General features: G+C 44.6%; 3 protein-coding genes across 13 annotated transcripts; 1 reads left to right on the plus strand and 2 right to left on the minus strand.

Annotated features, from left to right (window-relative positions):
- Nucleotides 1–300: 300 nt before the first annotated feature.
- LOC109753636 (65-kDa microtubule-associated protein 7) lies at nucleotides 301–5,435 on the plus strand. 11 transcript variants are annotated; one of them, XM_045234917.2, is made up of 10 exons: nucleotides 301–812; nucleotides 919–981; nucleotides 1,063–1,120; nucleotides 2,075–2,313; nucleotides 2,402–2,880; nucleotides 2,989–3,088; nucleotides 4,186–4,268; nucleotides 4,453–4,526; nucleotides 4,604–5,050; nucleotides 5,144–5,435. In XM_045234917.2, exons 6-9 carry the CDS (start codon nucleotides 3,063–3,065, stop codon nucleotides 4,682–4,684), a joined length of 264 nt encoding a protein of 87 aa, XP_045090852.2. In that variant the 5' UTR covers nucleotides 301–812; nucleotides 919–981; nucleotides 1,063–1,120; nucleotides 2,075–2,313; nucleotides 2,402–2,880; nucleotides 2,989–3,062; the 3' UTR covers nucleotides 4,685–5,050; nucleotides 5,144–5,435. The 11 variants fall into 11 exon arrangements, 10 of the variants coding, with proteins under 10 accessions (XP_045090852.2, XP_073366826.1, XP_073366828.1 ...); XR_012205227.1 differs by having other exon boundaries at nucleotides 303–812; nucleotides 919–977; XM_073510725.1 differs by having other exon boundaries at nucleotides 303–812; nucleotides 1,066–1,120.
- A 1,658-nt stretch (nucleotides 5,436–7,093) lies between these two features.
- On the minus strand, nucleotides 7,094–7,652 carry LOC141042441 (uncharacterized). Its single transcript, XM_073510730.1, has 2 exons — nucleotides 7,462–7,652; nucleotides 7,094–7,430 (listed from the first exon to the last, which is right to left on the minus strand). Exons 1-2 carry the CDS (start codon nucleotides 7,550–7,552, stop codon nucleotides 7,270–7,272), a joined length of 252 nt encoding a protein of 83 aa, XP_073366831.1. The 5' UTR covers nucleotides 7,553–7,652; the 3' UTR covers nucleotides 7,094–7,269.
- Nucleotides 7,653–8,792: 1,140 nt separating this feature from the next.
- On the minus strand, nucleotides 8,793–13,026 carry LOC109753629 (heat shock 70 kDa protein, mitochondrial). Its single transcript, XM_020312547.4, has 6 exons — nucleotides 12,806–13,026; nucleotides 11,629–11,702; nucleotides 11,468–11,546; nucleotides 10,812–11,381; nucleotides 9,977–10,597; nucleotides 8,793–9,650 (listed from the first exon to the last, which is right to left on the minus strand). The coding sequence occupies exons 1-6, from the start codon at nucleotides 12,866–12,868 to the stop codon at nucleotides 9,006–9,008; spliced, it is 2,052 nt and encodes a 683-aa protein (XP_020168136.1). The 5' UTR covers nucleotides 12,869–13,026; the 3' UTR covers nucleotides 8,793–9,005.
- Nucleotides 13,027–17,108: the final 4,082 nt, after the last annotated feature.

The raw sequence follows: 17,108 nt of genomic DNA on the forward strand, positions 1-17,108 counted from the left end.
ACCATTGTTTTGCTCTGTTAACAAGATTCCTGGCCGGTGGGTCCCACTGGTAAGTGCGCGAGTGAAAAAAACGTAATACAGCAGAACAGACTAATATTGCTGGTCTAGTGTAAGAATTACTCTTTTTTTAGATTGAGATAGCTCATCATTCATGCGGAATGGCAGTGTAAGAATACAACCCATCAACGGTCGCGCAAGGAGCGCTCTCTCGGCATGTCCACGTAGACGTGATAGGAAACGACACGCGATGTACTGTGTCGATTTACTGTGATGTCGGTCGTCGCGCCCTCCTTCCTTCCCTCGAAGGCAGTGGCTCGCACATCCATCTCCACGCCTCCTCCTTTCCCCTTTCACACCTCCCCTCATCTCTCCCTCGTCAACACAGCCGCGACTCCGTTCTCCCTTCCTCTTCACCATGGAAAACCACCTCCCAGGCGTCGCCAGCAGGAGAGGAGCCGGCTCCGCTCTCCTACGCACCCACACAAACATCGTCGCCTTGGGTGAGGAGTTCGTGGGAGGAGAAGCCGAGAAGGTCGGGGAGTGGGAGGAGGAGGAGGAGTTAGTTCAGCAGATCAGCAGCGGCAGTGCCGGGAGAGGAAGGGCCATGGCGGCGGCGGCTTTCGGACTACGCGTTGAGCGGTGTCTCTCCGTGCCGCCGGGACGGCAAGCCCATGGAGAAGCGCGGTCACCCCGGTACATGGCCGTCTTCCATCTCCATCTGCTGCTCCCCACTCCTGCCGTCCCATGGCCTGCGTCGCCGCTTCTTGGTTGTTCCCACCTGCTGATACTACTCGGATCCCTTGGCTATTCAGGTGATTTGAGTCATCCCTACCTTGTGCATGTTGTGTTTGATAAAATGTCCATGAGCTAATGGGTTGTTGATCCTGTGTTTCTTTTCCTCCTCTCCTTGATTAACAGTTCCTGTCTCCACATCTTTGCAAAGTTTCCTGAATGGACTCAAGAGTTATGACTGTTGAGTTAGTATGTCTGTTGTGCCACCGAAGTTGTTTATACTGATAGGTAATAGCAATAAAATAGTTCATTTGAATGATTTGTTTGCAGCAGGCATCTTTCCATCAAGAGATCCGTGAATAAATGCGGCCTTTCTGGGATTGTCAAGGTTTGACTTGATTTACCCATTTTTCTCTTATCACTGATTCTTGCGCTACAATTGAAAGAGTGGATTCCTTTTTCTGTTCAAGAACAAAAACAATTCAGAGAAGTTGAGGTTTAGGTGTTTGCTCCCTATTAACATCTTGTTTGTCATTGGGAGTAAAAGAATTTGCAAATATGAATGTCAATAAGTCATGGTATTTCTCTTTTTTTTATATGACAGAAAGTACTTACATTCCTAAAACATGCCTGTTTTTTGCGTGGATCCTAAAACATGCCTTAAATGATCTGATGTTTTGTCTCTCTTTTAGGGTGATGAATTTATATCAAGATGTTAATAGGTTTTAGGTCTTCAGGCGCCTACAGGAATATGGCATAATGCACACTATTTTTTATCTGGCCTGTTTCAACTTCTGCACTATTAGCATATCTTTCGTTGGAAATTCCCAACGAAGCAATCAACCAATGGTTATAATGCATTTCTATTGTTATTGCAGGTATTCACTAATAGAGAGTTGCATCCAAAAATAAAGTAGCTAAAGCTTTTTCGAAAATCAGGGGCCTCCCCCTGGCTCCATTTTTTAATGAAGAAAGAGAAGCCATATGAGTACCACAACAACGAAAGCTAAAACAGACTCTGAACCTAAACTGGGGGTAAAACAGTTCGCTGCACGCCTTATTACAGACCAAAAAACCAGAATCTCAGTGGCTAAAGCTTCGGTTCGCTAAAAAAATTACATGGTTGATTAACAGCAGCTTACCTTAACATGTTCAAAATCTCAGTTCGTGCATTCTATTTCAGTGGTTTTACACTGCCCTTCTCATTTTTTATCTGCTGCTGCATACTTTTGATTCATTTTGGTCTTGCATATTTGTGACACTATCTCTATCTGGCGCCTTTTCCAATAGTACTGCATTTTTTATATTGGTTTTCACTTGCTGACATTTCCTACTATTTCAGGCGGTGTTCAAACCTGGTGGTAAAGACCTACAAAAAGTTTGAGGTGGAAATTTACGTCCTTGCCAAGGATGAAGGTGGTCGCCACACTGCCTTCTTCTCAAATTACAACCCATAGTTCTACTTCAGGACAGCTGACATATGTGGGAAAATTGAGTTTCCTCCGGACGTGAAGATTGTTATGCCTGGTGACAACGTAACTTCAATCTTTGAGTTGATGTTGCATGTTCCACTAGAACCAGGTACGCCTACATTGCTTCAAACGTTTGTCATCTGAATCGCTTTATAGTAGCAGAGAAGAACTTCATGTGACTGTCATGTGCTCTGCAGGGCTAAGATTTGTGCTGAGGGAAGGAGGGAGGACCGTCGGCTCCGGAGTCATTGCCGAAGTCATGAGCTAATAACAAATGTTCCAGACCTTTCTCTTTTTACTTCTCAGTTAATTCTATGATTTTTTTTCTAAGGATTACAATGCTGCAAATCAAATGTCCACCGTAGGAAAAACAAATTAAGGTTCTAAATCCTACAATTTTTTAAAATAAAATTTCTACGAATCAAAGGAGCCGGTAGAGTAGAAGCATGCAACACACTAGCTACTTTTGCGTTTGAAGTATGAGTACGGACAGAAGCATCCCTCCGACTTATTAGTGCATCTCCAACGCCTTGCCGTAAAACGTCCAGGCCGACTTGTTCGGACGCACTTTGCCATCCAATGCGGACCATATTTCGTCCGTTTTCCCACAAACTGGAAGCAAACCTGGGAGACTGTGTGGGAGTCTAGATCCCATTGAATCAATATTTAAGTAGCAGTAAGTAATGACTACAAACACTCCATGCATCTACAGATCGCTTGCGTCTCTCGCTGTGAATCTAATCTTCAGATTTCTGTTGTCCACCACAAAATAACTTGATTAAAGATACTATGGGATCTTGGAGACCTCAGATGTAGGTGAGGATGAGATGCCAGATATGAAATTATGAAGGATGAGACATGTCTGATGAAGAAGGCTCGGCTAGGTATATTAGAACAATCCATGTTTTATTCTTGGCACTATACAAGTGCATCTCCTCTTTTACTGTAATAGCATGATGCGCTAATTTTCTTATGAGTCTGATAAATATGTATAATATATGATTATTGAAGCCCACATATATTTTTAAGCAATGCAGTATGTGGTATTGTTTTTCATTTCTGTTAGACAATAGTAAAAAGAAAATCTGGTCCAAAAGTATGTGGTATACAGTTTTAAAAAATGGTCTGGTGGTCAGGAGTCATGTATGATATAGTTATCATTTCGATGCTTAAAGCTGGTCATTTTGTAGGAATATGCCAGGGTTTTTGTCAAATGCAAGCTGCACTTTATATTTTTTCAAATGGATTTTCTTATCAAATAATTGTCTCTTACGTGGATATACTTTGTGTTAAACCCAAGAAATAAAAGGTGAATTATCCATGATTATGATCTGGTATTACTTTGAACATTTTGTGTGTCATGGTATCCTAAAATACGGTCTGCTTTTTAGAGTTTATTCCCATTTACTTGTGTTCTTCCAAAATAATAGTATATTAGTTGTTTATTAGACTTCCTTCTGGTTGTTGAAATTTAAATGTTTGTCGTGGAATAGGAAATTTGAGTACAGTAGCCGTTAGCCTGAAAATAATATAGTGAGCCATAGAGAAGATTGTTGCTCTAATTGACTGGTATTTATCGCGCTGATCTCTTTCTCTCGCACCTACAATTGTAAAAATGCCCCTGCTGAATATCTTGAACGGTCCTAGAACCTTCTCACTTACAGGTCTAGTGATCCTTGCGAACTTCTTTCCAACATTGAAGCACAAATTGCAAAAGCAAACGATGAATCCATAACAAAGAAAGATATCATGAAGAGAGTAGACAAATGGCTATCGGCCTGTGATGAAGAGACTTGGCTTGAGGAATATAATCAATCCTGTTTTTTTCAATGAAAATATGCTAGCACATGGTCCATCAGTTTAATATGATTTCCCCCTTTTTTCTTCTCTATGTTGGCATGCTTGTACTGATATTCAATTTGGCTGCCAAGCTATGATTTAGGTAATGTCCTCTTTAATGTTTGCATATGCCCTACTGCAGGATGATAAGAGGTACAGGCAGGGGTGCCCATTTGAATCTCAAGCATGCAGAGAAAGCAGGGGTACTTGTTCAAAAGATTCCAAGTGAGTGAGTCTTCGTTTCTTCATTTGGACACTGTAGTGATTTCCGTATAACTGTGCTCCATCATTCATAAGCGCAATCTACTTCCTATTTTGTCAAAAAGATCCACTGTGATCTTCGTTTCTTCGGTTGGTCACTCAGTCGCTCATTTGGTATGTAATATGATCAGAAGCTACATTTGTGCAGCTATGATTGACAACTTGATAGACAAGACATTTGCCTGGGAGGATGAAAGCAATACACCATTTCTTTATGACGTGGTAAGTCACTGAGCTAGCTCACCATGATTATCAGAATCAAGCACACTAGATCTGATGCATTGAATTTTCATGCGAAGGTTCACATGGTTGCCATTTTGGAAGAGCAAAAACTCAGGAGAGTACAGAAAGAGGAAGATAAGCGACAATACCGGATATAAATTCCACATCCTCTGCACTACACTCACAACAGAAGTCATCAGTCTTGTTCACTGACTCTTAACAGAGGACCAGAAGAACCTGTACAATCTATTGCGTAAAGAGAATGAGATGATATTTGGGTCCAAGTCTGTTCCGAGGAAGATAAGCAGTTTTAACAGGAGAACGAGGCTGGTTTCATGACTCCGATGCCCACACCCGAGCTTTTGACTCCACGCTCGTACTCTGGACGGTACAACAATTACTTCAAGGAGAACCGGCGGATGACGGTGGCACCACTCAACTTCTCGGTGGCTTCCAAGGATGACATGTTATCCTTTGCCTCCATGAGCGGCTCGGAGCCTGATTCTCCATTGGTTTTGCACTGAGTATGATATTGCCCAACATTTTGTCATCCTCTGGTTCTTTTGTCAATGTATTTTTCTGATTTTCTGCAAAAAAAATATTTTTATGTTATTCAGGCATAAGACAGCGATGGGGTGGCGGGCCGCACCTGTGCCCATGTTGTCACTGACAATCCACTTGGTCGTCGCCGACTAGGGTTGCCGTGCGGGAACTACGTGTTGACCACGGCGTGCCCGTATGATGCTCTACTTTTGAAACCTGCCATCAGTTCCTTTTGATTTACTATTGTCTTTTGTTATCACTGATCTTAGTGTCCATACTGTCACTGTTAGTATCTATGTTGTCACTCATTATACTGCTCCTGTTTATACTGCTCCAGTCAGCAACTTGCACCTGTGACTATTTTCATATTACTATCTTGTTGCTCTCATGCAAATACGATATGCAACACTAACAAAGCTTGTATCCAGAAGACTAACCCAAAGAATAAAAAAGACAGTGGAAGGGGCGCATCCCACCTGGTACCGCCCCAACTTCCTCTCGGGCGGCGCACCAAGGGTGCACCTCAATGGTGGTGGAGCTCCCGGTGATTCAATGGATGACTATGGACGCATGGCCGAGTCCACCACCATTGAGTGTATGTACAAGTTCTGCAGGGCAGTGGTGGCAATGTTTGGACCTCAATACTTGCGATCACCCAATGCCGGTGATTCAATGGATGACTATGGACGCATGGCCGAGTCCACCACCATTGAGTGTATGTACAAGTTCTGCAGGGCAGTGGTGGCAATGTTTGGACCTCAATACTTGCGATCACCCAATGCTGAAGACACTGCTCGGATCCTAGCACAGAATGCAGCAAGAGGATTTCCTGGTATGCTTGGAAGCATCGACTGCATGCATTGGAAATGTAAAAACTGTCAATTTGCTTGGCAGGGGATGTACAAAGGCGCCAAAGGCGGTTGTAGTGTCGTACTTGAGGCAGTGGCCACACACAACCTCTGGATTTGGCACTCCTTCTTTGGTATGCCAGGAACTCACAATGATATCAACGTACTGCAGTGCTTCCCTGTCTTTGCCAAGCTTGTTGAAGGTCATGCTCCTCCTGTGAACTTCGAGGTCAATGGGCGCCACTACAACAAGGGATACTACCTGGCAGATGGCATCTATCCGAGATGGTCCACGGTGAAGACAATCTCAAACACTGTGCCAGGAGGCAAGAACTCCTACTTTGCCAAGTGTCAGGAGGCTTGCAGGAAGGATATCGAGCAGGCATTTGGTGTGCTTCAATCTCGATTTGTTGTTGTCCGGTACCCCGCTCAGACCTGGTCGAAAGATCAAATGTGAGAGGTCATGACTTGCTGTGTTATCTTGCACAACATGATCATTGAGAGCGAGCAGAAAGAGTCAGTGTTTGACACTGAGCCATATTACAGGCAGGGTCCTCTTGCCCAAGTTGATCACCAGCTACCGGCAACCTGGACTGTCTTCCTCAATATGTGTCAGAAGATCCAAGACCCACAGGTGTATCAACAACTGCAGCAAGATGTGGTGGAGCACCTATGGAAGCTCAAGGGCAACGCCTAGCTCGACGTGTGATGAAATATGAGTTTTTATTATTTGTTGAACTATTTAATTTATATTGATTTTCTGTGATGAACTATGTGATTAAAAATAGCTTATGTTGAATTTGTGCCAAGTACGTCGAATATGGGCCAATTTGCGCCGAGCAGGCTGAAAGTGGGCCAATTTGCGGCGAAAGTGGGCCGAAATCGGTGCGTGGGGGGCGGCTGGGAACCCGAGCCCCCTCACGCCGAATTTTTCACCGGCACGCCCCCAGGCGGCGCTATTTCTAGCCCCTGAGGGGCCGAACGGCTGGAGATGCTCTCAGTGTTGTATTGGCATATGGTGTGTTAACCAGGAATTAAAGTTTATTACAAATGAAACAAAAACTCAAGTACCATAATCACAACTGAGAGCAGACTCCGTTTCAAAAAAAACTGAGAGCAGACACTTTTTTTAGAATCAAATAATCCATCCACCAAATTCAATTCAATGTACATATCTACAGATACAGATCCCACCTAGCTAATCTCACTTTATGGGAGTTCAAATATGATTCTCAAATCTCAACCGCAATAAGAATCCATGACAACTCAGAACAGAGGAACTGTCCATACGTTCAGAACTAAGCAACCGCTCTCCAAGCAATTCAATCCTCGCGGTTAGCAGAGCGGCGCGACTACCACGACGACAGCAGCGAAGGCGAGGAGGGTTCGTCGGTGCCGACGGGCACGTCGGAGAACGGCGCCAGCACGCGCCTCACGCTCATGGACCGCATGGACCGGAAGCTCAGGGACCTGAGCTTCTTATCTTTGGAGAAGACGTCAGACGAGCTTCTTATCTTTGGAGAAGACGTCAGACGAGTTGGTGAGGATCAGGTACACCAGACCCTGGACGAGCAGGAACACGGCCACCTTGGCCAGCGCGCCGCGGAGCTCCGTCGTGATGAAGGTCCCCTCCATGGCCACCGGCGGCGATATGTCAACAAACGAGGGGTGTCAGGGTGTGTGTGTGTGTGTGTGTGACTCGTGAGGTATCAGCTCGTTTGTGCTATCGGCGGTAGTGTCTGCCTTACTCTTCCAGTCTGGGTTTATATAGAGCTGTGGCCTGTGGGTTTGGCTCGTGCGGTTGGGAGCTGTGATTATTTTTACCTGGTCGTGTACGCAAGTGGTGAAGTGGTGTGGGTTTGGTGGGCATCTTCGTCTCTGATTGGCTGTGCTGCTTTGCCGGGAAGGAGCTGCGGCTGTGGAAGAAGTCGTTGGTCTTCACGTTTTCCACTTGTGCTAGTTATTTGGACCTCATTGTGGTGACGTTGTGTGCCATCGTTGGATCGGTTTGACTTGCATGTATCGTGTACGAGGGTTGACCATGGAGTTGCTCTTGCTCATGCCTGTCTCCTGGAGCATTTGGATCTGCAGAAATGACTTCATCTTTAAGGATAGAACTCCCTAGCCTCTTCAGGCCCAGAAAGATTTTCAAGGACGAAATGGCATTGTTACTGCATATATAGAGCTAATAGAGCTAGCTATTCGAAAGAAAAAAAACAGAGCTAGCTACGTTAGCCTTGGGTTTATGTAATAAGTATGCTAGTCTAACTTAGGTAACTCTTCTGGTAACTACCAGTGCATATTTTAGTTATTTAGTACTCCCTCCGTCCCAAAATGTAAGACGTAGTGTCAAAAAACGTCTTACATTTTGGGAGGGAGAGGGTAGTATGATTTTCAGTAGGTAAATCACCTACTTGGACGGCTCGGTCTGTTGGTCAAGTTCCCATTTCAATATAGTGAAGGGTCCGGTGAGCAGGAATTATAATTGCCCAGCAGCTACACATGTGCAACCAATATCGCTATCCTTGAAGCAATGACCTTCAATAAATGAACGTGATTGAACATGTTCGTTAGTTTGGGTGCAAAGAATGGCTAGCAGTTAATCTGTACGCGCTTTGAAACCCTCCGCGGCAACATGATTCTGCAAGTGGTAGTATTGTTTTCTTTCTAGAGTTTTGACTGCACCAATCCATGCATCTCAGCAATTAACTAGTCGTGAGAACCTTCCGGTCTTGTTCGGTTAATCCTCCTAGCCAGGTCAACAAACCGATGTCAGGTGCATAGCCATCTTACTCAGCTTCCGGTGCTTCCACATGTCAGGTGTGAACAAATAATACCGATGAGCATAATCACATAATACCAACGCATCACTCCAAGCAGAGAACCACAACATCAACGTAACTCAAAGCGAAGAACACGCTAGTTCAACCAAGTCATACAATACGGCAGTACCGTGCGCGCTAAGAGCATTTAGCATGTTTCACATGCCTCAGTGGAGCAAAATTTTATTACAGCCAACAAGATCCCTAGTGTTCCTCAAGACTAGCTAATAACTGTATTAGAAGAAGCTTGGGATGCCGGGGCAGCTTCACTTCTTCACCTCCTCGTACTCGGCCTCTGGGGCCTGGTCACCTCCGCCCTGCGACCCTCCTTCCTGGGAACCGCCAGCCGCGCCGCCTCCAGCCGCTCCACCACCGGACATGTGCTCCCCGATCTTTGAGACCGCCTTGTTGGCCGCTTCCATCTTGCTCTTTATCTTCTCAATGTCGTCAGAGGCCATCTCCGTGCGGAGATCAGCAACCGCCGTCTCGATCTCGGTGGCGACCTCCGCGGGGATCTTGTCCCTGTACTCTCCCAGGCTCTTCTCGATGCTGTAAATGGTGGTGTCTGCGGTGTTTCTGATGTCAATGAGGGCCTTGCGCTCCTGGTCCTTCTGTGAGTGCAACTCAGCCTCCCGCACCATCTTCTCGATCTCCGACTCAGAAAGCCCACCGGACGATCGGATGGTGATCTGCTGCTCCTTTGCGGTGGCCTTGTCCTTTGCAGAGACCGTCACGATTCCATTGGCATCAATATCAAACGTGACCTCAATCTGTGGCAGTCCTCTTGGCGCTGGTGGGATGCCCACAAGATCAAACTCGCCAAGAAGTTTGTTGTCTGTTGCCATCTCACGCTCACCTTGCAGGACACGGATACCCACTTGAGTCTGGTTGTCAGCAGCAGTTGAGAACACCTGCAGAGAACACAGCCAGAATAGGAGGAGCCCCAGAGAAGAATCAGACATGAACAGGTAAATCAAATTCCAAAGAAAACTTCACTAAAAGAAGACATTTCAAGGATCTAGTGTAGATGGAAATTAACACTATAATGAACACGTAGGTACCACGAAACCATGCAATGCGCAATACCAGACTCTTCACAGGAAGCCACCATAAAGACTTCCAAAGAAGATAAAGTGCCCAAACAGAGCTACGCAATCCCAATGATAAAATTGTTGGATGCACTGGAAAAAACATTAAAGGCACGAAAGTGTTCCACAATAAAGCCATATTCACTGACCTGGCTTTTCTTTGTGGGGATTGTAGTGTTCCTGGTTATCAGTCTGGTGAAGATACCACCAAGAGTCTCAATACCAAGTGAAAGGGGGGTTACGTCAAGGAGAAGAAGCTCTTTGACATCTCCACGGAGAATGCCACCCTGAAGAGCCGCACCCATGGCAACAGCTTCATCTGGGTTGACTCCTTTGCTTGGGGCCTTGCCGAAGATTTCTGAAACCACTTCCTGCACTTTGGGAACCCTTGTCATACCACCAACAAGAAGAACCTCATCAACTTCCTTTGTGGTTATACCAGCATCCTTCAAACAATTCTTGCATGGGTCTCTAGTCCTTGCAATGAGACCATTCACCAAACTTTCGAACTTTGATCTTGTCAATGTTATATTCAAATGTTTTGCTCCAGCAGCATCAGCCGTGATAAAAGGAAGGTTGATCTCAGTCTGTGCAGTTGATGAGAGTTCAATTTTTGCCTTCTCAGCTGCTTCACGCAACCTTTGCAGAGCTAGTCTGTCTTTTGACAGATCAATATTATCAGATCTTTTGTATTCACTGACTAGGTACTCCAAGAGAGTATTATCAAAGTCTTCTCCACCCAGAAAAGTATCACCGTTTGTTGCTTTCACCTGACAGCAACATAAGCAACACATCAGGGAAAAGCATGAAATATATTATCTGACATTTCTAGCTATTGAAACTTGCTACTCCTACGATCCATATTACTTGTCGCTGAAATGGATGTATCTAGACGTATTTCACTGCTAGATACATCTGCCTGAGCGACAATTAATATGGATCGGAGGGGGTAATAAAAGGTAGTACAGAGTTATGGATACCAACCTCAAAAACTCCATTGGAGATCTCAAGGATGGAGACATCAAAGGTACCACCTCCAAGGTCAAATACAGCTATCAAACCCTCCTTGTTGTTTGTTCCATAAGACAGAGCAGCAGCAGTTGGTTCGTTGATGATCCTTTGGACATCAAGTCCAGCAATTCGACCAGCATCCTTGGTTGCCTGCCGCTGGGCATCATTGAAGTAAGCTGGAACTGTGATCACAGCCTTCGAAATAGACTTGCCAAGGTAAGATTCAGCGGTCTCCTTCATCTTGGTCAATACAAATGCACCAATCTGGCTCGGTGAGTACTGCTTGCCATCTGTTGTTTCAACCCAAGCATCACCATTTGGAGCCTTCACAATTTTATATGGTACCATTTTCATCTCTTTCTGCGTCTGTGGGTCATCAAAGCGACGCCCTATCATACGCTTTGTACCAAAGAAGGTGTTCTGTGGATTGGTAATTGCTTGACGTTTGGCTGGAGTTCCAACAAGCCGCTCGCCCTTCTGACTAAAGGCAACAACTGATGGTGTCGTCCTAGTGCCTTCTGAATTCTCTATCACTTTTGCATTCTGCAGTATATTACTCGTTTATTAAATACATTTAAGTAATGAGCTGAAAAGATAGCATTGCAGAAAGAATATAGAAGGTCAGTCACCTTTCCCTCCATAACAGAAACACATGAATTTGTTGTTCCCAAATCAATCCCAATAACCTCATTTCCAAGTGGTTTTGCACTGTAAAGAGAGAACATGGAGAAGTTAGATGCATGCTGCAAACATCTCCATCAGATTGTGTAAACAAGGACGAGGTTATTACCTGAAAGTTCTTGCAAGACTTCCCCATCTTGAACCAATGTTTGCACTGAATGTTGATTGGATAACGTTCGTCAACTGAAACACAAGTTTAATGGTCAGTCAGACAGTAAAATGGAACAAGAAATATGTTGCTTTACAACTTAATATATAAAGCTGAACTATTAAGAATGTTAAGATTTATGTTGGCAGATCTATGCAGAAATCCAAACCTGCATAAGATTAACACAGATTATAAAAGAAAATCTAGAAAAGGGACCAAAGACACAGAGAATGAGAGCTCCTGACTTGCATGAGAATTGAGAATGTAACAGAACAAGGCAGGTTTCAGAATTGGGTAACTAGGGCAGTATATCATTATATAACTCGTATAATTGTGTTATTTCAAGCTCAGATGATGATTTAGGGAGATTTTCATGTGATCATCAAGAGATGCATTGGCTGATGCCTTGCAGAGATAGGATGTCACACCCACTGTGTTGGACAATGTGGAATAAGCTATTGTGAAGGAAACATGCAGAACATTCGCAGAAGGATGGAGTTCAAACTTATTTCCTGATTTAATGCTATCACAACCATGTCAATTTCTACGATGAACTGCTGCAACCTTGATCTGCACATGCTGTAGTGCTAGCTAAACAGCATATGTAGCACAGATCCACTTATATCGACAAAAACAACGTAACCGATCTGCCTACAGCACGTTTTCCTTGTTACAAAGCCCTGTGCAAAAACAAAGCAACACAATAACACGGCCAATGCTAAGCCAAATCGCCAGCCAGCCCAATACATATATAAATCCATAAAGACAAAGTTCCCGAATATCACTATACCGTAGGACCAATATTATTCCAATCGAAGTGGGAAATTCGAACATGGTCAAGCAGCAGCGGTGGGAATTCCGACTATCTCGGCTCGGTTTGAAGATATTTAATTGTTTCCTTTTTCTCGAATTAACCTGCCAGCATCTGGGAACCGGAATATTAGGTTGGGTTTTCCGGTCAGACGGAGGTAAATCTGAAGCGGCGCGGAGAGGCGCCATGGACGGAGGCCCGACTCGTAGAGGCCTAGGGTACTGGGGTCGGAGGGAGCCGTGGGCGACATGGCCGGAGAGGGAGCTGCGCGACATGGCCGGAGCACAGAAGGTAGGACGAGACTCATGGAGGAGGTGGCAAACTAACCGGTGAGTGGTGGCCGAAGCACCGGTCCGCCGTGGAGCGGAGCGCCATCGCCGATCGCCGCATCCCGGACTGCCTCCTTGTTCCTCAGCTCCTGGCGGCTAGGGTTGGGGATGGGAAGCGGCCGCGTGTATTCTGGGGTTCTGAGAGCACGGGAGTCTAATTATTGAAGAGGAGCAAATGGGCGACATGGGCCTTCATTGCCGGATCTTTGGAAAGTTGGACTAGCAAACTTCCCAATTATTCCGGTCACTTCAGTTAACCTGGCCCAAGAATGAGTAGACACTTTTTTTTTACTTCCCTCAAAAACAGTTTTTCCATATACTATTAGAGAAGACAAAAGATATATTTTTTAAAGGGAAATTGTAACTTCCAAACGTTCGGGCTTCACCTCCTCGTCGCTCGCTTTTATTTTTTTCTAAAAAAGTATGTTGCTGTTGGATTCGAACCTTGCAACTATTGAGTGCGCTATCCTCAAGCTAAGGGCATCTACAATGGGGGCGCTTAGCCCAGCGCCAGGGATTAATTCCTTGTCGATTTGGTCAAATCCCGTCTGATCCCGGAATTTTGGTTGGCATCGATGCCCAGCTAGGCACCGGACGCCTCGTCCGTTTTCTTCTCATGCAACAGGCCCTACAGATATTCTTTACGTGGAAAATTAATTCTCTTAGCGCTCAAACAATCTCTTCTGCGTTGGAGGAGCGGACTCCTGCATGGGCGCCACTTCCTTGGTTTTTTATTTTTATTTTCTAAGCGGCCAAATAAGCGCCTCTCCATTGGAGATGCCCTAACCACCCCAGCTAACTCTGTTATGTGATTACGTTCGATCTGATTTGACATTCTTCTCTCCGTTTTCCTCGTGTACTTTAATTAAAGTGCAAAAACTATTGTGACGAGCAGGAAACGAATCCTGTACCTCTTAGGACTTAATTCTGTTTCCCATTTTTTCGCACTTACGTACGGTTTTTACCCGAACCTAGTGAATCGGTGAACCAACAACGCTCGTCCATTCACCCCTTTGAATTTTAGAAGTTATTTGGCAAATATGTTGATTTTTAGGAGCTCTGTTGAACATCTTGCTTTGAGTTGCTATTTAATTCCATTGGCTGCTCTCTCGGTTGAGATAATGACGGAGCTGTCACTCCGTTACATGGGCCCGTCGCCGCCATCGCCGGCGCGCGTGAAGGAGGAGCCGCTGTCCCTGCGCAGGCCACCGCGTGAAGCACGAGCCCGTGTCCCCGCTCCGGCATGTGAAGGAGGAGCCGGCCTCGCCGTGTCACAACCCCGGCGTCCAGATCAGACGGCACATGAAGGTGGAGCCGGCCTCACTCCGGCACCATCGCGACATCTAGATTGGATGTCGGGTCAAGGAGCAGTTGGTGTCCCCGCCACGCAGCCGATACGGCCGCATGCACGCATCGCAGTCATTGTCGCACCGCCACCGTTTCACCGTCAAGGAGGAGTTGTCGCTCGCGATCAAGAAGGTGCGAGGCCGCTCCCTCCACTACCTCGGAGGAGGCGGGGGGTGGTTGATGAAATATGCTCCTGGTAACTTTCTTGTGAATAGCATGGTAACTTACACATCACAAACCTGATAACTTTTGTACACCGGTCCTGATTACTTTGGCCCGGGGGGTGGTTGATGAAATATCCCCTGGCAACTTTTATGTGAATAGCATGGTAACTCACACATTTGAGACCTGATAACTTATGTACCTCGGTCTTGATAACTTTCGCATGGGGGGAGGGGTTGATGAAATACCCCTAGGTAACTTTTGCGTGAATAGCATGGTAACTCAAACATCGTAGACCTGATAACCTATGTGCCTCGGTATTGATAACTTTGGCGAGCGGGTGAAAAAATGTACCCATGGTAACTTTAATGTTAATAGCACGGTAACTCACTCATCGCACACCTGATAATTAATGTACCCCAGTCCTGGTAACTTTTTCTCCAGTGGGGAAATATTGTCCTGGTAACTTTTATATGAATAGCATGGTAACTCACACATCGCACACCTGATATCTTATGTTCCTCGGTCCTGATAATTTTGGCATGGGGGGAAGGGGTTGATGAAATATCCACCGATAACTTTTTTGTGTGAATCACTTAGTAACTCAACATCGAAGACCTGATAACTTATGTGTCTCGGTCTTGATAACTTTGGCAAGGAGGTTGTTTAAAAACATACCCTCAATAATTTTCATGTAAATAGTTTGGTACTATATGCATCGTATACGTGATAACTCACATACAAACACCGCGGTAACTTTTACCCAAGCTGATAAGAAGGTTAGAGAAACCAGGTTTATGCCCCGGTAATATATGTGTAAAGAAAATGATAACATATGTACCACATGTGTGATAACTTACATAGCCGAAAAGTGGTAACTTTTGATCAGAAAAAAAGTCGCCGGAACATATCAACATCTGATTTAGTTTTGAAGCTCTTGTCGTGACGGATTTTCTTTGTGAAAACGGTTTTTGATCAAACCGACGATTTGAGCTACAAAACTGAAGTTTTGAAATAGGGGAAAATCTAGGATGGCATCAACTATTCTGTCCTCTAGTTCATTTGCACGTGGGGGAAGGTTGGTTGACCATTTTATGCCCCGGTAATTTCTGTATAAACAGGATGGTAACTTATGTATCATAGACGTGGCAACTTACTTAGCCTGGACGTGATAAGTTTTGATCTAAAAAAAGTCGTCAGAATGTAGCAACATCGGATCTAGTTTCGAAGGTCTCATTGCGGCAATTTTTTTATGTGAAAACGATTTTTTAATCGGAGCGACGGTTGGAGCTACAAAACATTTTAAAGTTTTGAATTAGGGGGGAATTTAGGATGACATCATCTATTTTGTCCTCTAGTTCATTTACATGTGGCGAGAAGGTTGGTTGGCCTTTTTTATGGCCTGCTAATTTCTATATAAACAAGATGGTAACTTGTATATCACAAACGTGGTAACTTACTTAGCATGGGCGTGATAACTTTTGACCTGAAAAAAAAGTCATCGGAACATATCAATATGGGATCTAGTTTCGAAGGTCTCGTCGCGACAAATCTTTTATGTGAAAATGGTTTTTCAATCGGAGCGACGATTTGAGCCTACAAAACATTTTAAAGTTTGAAATAGGGAGAATCTAGGATGACATCACCATTTCGTCTTTTAGTGCATATGTGCATGTAATTAGAGGTAGGAGTGCACGTGAAAGCAAAATTAGTCATTCTAATGCATGCATGTATATAATTAGAGTGAAGTAAGGATCGTTCTTGCCTATTGCTAAAATCCGAACATTTGGTAGTTATAAAAGTCCTTAAAAAAGACAACCGAATATTTTTCTGAACTATAAAAGACAAAAAAATATGTTACATGCCTGCAGTAATTTTCTGAGACACATGGATGTTTTTTATCTATATTAGACTTTATTCCTCAAATAATGCTTATATCGTGTACAAGGAGATGAGAAATAAAGTCAGTGATTACATCATCCCAAGAACCAGGAACTCTTATACTAAAGCAATGTTTTGCTAACTCATCTGCTACCCCGTTCGCTTCTCTGAAGCAATGTTTGAAGGAAAGTTTGTTAAAGTCGATGGACAATTGCTTGCACTCCGCTACGACAACAGTGTCAGGCCCCATAAAATCATCCATGCTCTGAAGTGTCTCCACCGCAAACAAGTAGTCTGATTCTACCTCTGCTTTAGTGCATCCAATACTTGACAGAAGATAAATACCATTCCTTATTGCCATGAGCTCAGCCGAATCAACATCCCGAACATGCAGTATAAACCAGGAAGCCGCAACAATGAAATCTCCCTTGTCATCTCGAACAACAGCCCCACTTGCTCCCGAAAGTGTGTCTGCATGAAAAGCCGCATCGACGTTAACTTTCACCATGCCATAGGAAGGTTTCTTCCACATATGATCCCTCGGCCTCATTGGCAATTTTGGAGTGAGCGATCTTTGTGTAGCTTGTTGCTAAAGCTCTGATAGATATGGCCGTCCTCTCAGGTGATTACACCTGCACTCCTTTAGCTAGCTGCCTTCGCTGCTACCATAAAAACCATGCTGCTATAGAAACTAGTTCCGCAGCCGACATGCCATCTGTTGTTGAATTCAGCTTGATTAAAATTTCCATCGTTACTGACCCTGATCTATCTTCAGCGATCGCCCTCCGAAGTGTATCAAGCAGCCCCAGCCGAGCCCACACATCCTAGACCTCACAGCAAGTAAACAAGGTGTTTTGGATATCCTACATTCCAATCCTACACCGCGGGGACTGTGGCATTAACGGAATGTG

This window comes from Aegilops tauschii, chromosome 3, assembly GCF_002575655.3.
Source record: "Aegilops tauschii subsp. strangulata cultivar AL8/78 chromosome 3, Aet v6.0, whole genome shotgun sequence".
In the NCBI taxonomy this organism is placed as follows: Eukaryota; Viridiplantae; Streptophyta; class Magnoliopsida; order Poales; family Poaceae; genus Aegilops; species Aegilops tauschii.